The 1,315-nt window shown below is 55.6% G+C and overlaps 1 protein-coding gene across 5 annotated transcripts in view; it reads right to left on the reverse strand.

Moving 5' to 3' along the window:
* The window catches only part of KIAA1614 (KIAA1614 ortholog), a 44,468-nt gene that overhangs the window by 20,766 nt on the left and 22,387 nt on the right, over nucleotides 1–1,315 (reverse strand). For all 5 annotated transcript variants that reach the window (XM_025043960.1, XM_025043961.1, XM_015586222.2 and 2 more), the window contains one exon: nucleotides 783–929. In XM_025043960.1, the coding sequence (XP_024899728.1) occupies nucleotides 783–929 (147 nt within the window). The remainder of the gene's footprint in view (nucleotides 1–782; nucleotides 930–1,315) is intronic.

Consider the following 1,315-nt stretch of genomic DNA (forward strand, 5'->3'; position numbering starts at 1 on the left):
CTGGAAACAGTCTCATAGTTCCTGGCCTATCTAGGCTCTGAATATACCTCTGTACTTCTCCTGAATAAATGATCATTTAGAGCAGGGGTTTCCAACTCTCAGGCCGTGGACTGGTACCAGTCTGTGGTCTGTTAGGAACCAAGCTGTACAGGCCACACAGCAGGAAGTGAGTGACAGGTGAGTGAGCAAAGCTTCATCTATATTTGCAGCCGCTCCCCATCGCTAGCATCACAGCCTCAGCTCCACCTCAGAGCATCAAGCATTAGATTCTCACAGGATCATTGGTCCCTGGTGTCAAAAAGGTTGGGGACCGCTGCTCTAGAGCCTCTCCCATCCTTTCTAGATACAGCTTCAGGTTTCCTGCCCTGCACACGTCTTTCCTCTCCTACACCACAGTCCACAGAACTGTATTGATTGTTTACTTGTCTTTCTTCCTGGAGATGGTGACGTCAGTCCCTCTAGAGGTGTTTAATTCATCTTCAAATCCTCAATGCTTGACATTCAGTAGACCCTCAGTAAAGGTGTGCTGACCAGCTAAATGAATTAAAGCAAGTGCCTGGTGTGGGAAACACACGTGCACAAGACAGAAGGGAGGTGTGAACAGAGGCACTTGGGCTAGGTCCCATCAGCCTGGCCAGGGCTCCACTCACCGGCTGCCCTGGGCAATGGTGGGCACGATATCATGGCTGGCACGAAGAGGCCGGGGCCCGGCCTTCCTGCGGGGCGGTGTGAACAGAGGCACTTGGGCTAGGTCCCATCAGCCTGGCCAGGGCTCCACTCACCGGCTGCCCTGGGCAATGGTGGGCACGATATCATGGCTGGCACGAAGAGGCCGGGTCCGGGCCTTCATGCGGGCACGCTGCAGCAGGTGCTTGGCTTCCTCATGCCTGGGGCTCCTCAGCACAGACTCCGGCTTGAGTCCAAAGGTCCTGAGGGTAGCACACAGGCCAGAGAGGGGGGGGGAGAGATTAGAAGAAAATAACATGGATTAGGAGGGCTTTAACAGTGTCAAGCTCGGCCGTGCCAGAAGCAGCCCTGCATGTGCAGCCTTCCTGGTTCGGCTCCCACACAGAGGGCACCAGCACGGGGCCGGGGCCTGAGGCCTGGGGCATGGCCTTAAGTGGCTCTGGACAGGGCTGCAGAGCTGGCTCATCTTGGAAATCTGCTAAGAGACCAGAGGCAGAGACCCCAGGAGGATCTAGAAAAGGGTAGGGGAGTCTCCAGATTATTCTATTATTCCTTCCTTGGGCAGACAGCAGGAGTTATCTGGGGGGAGGGAGAAAAACGGGGCTGAGTTGTTGGGCTGGGCCTGTGC

The sequence above is a fragment of the Pteropus alecto genome, unplaced genomic scaffold, assembly GCF_000325575.1.
Source record: "Pteropus alecto unplaced genomic scaffold, ASM32557v1 scaffold101, whole genome shotgun sequence".
NCBI lineage: Eukaryota > Metazoa > Chordata > Mammalia > Chiroptera > Pteropodidae > Pteropus > Pteropus alecto.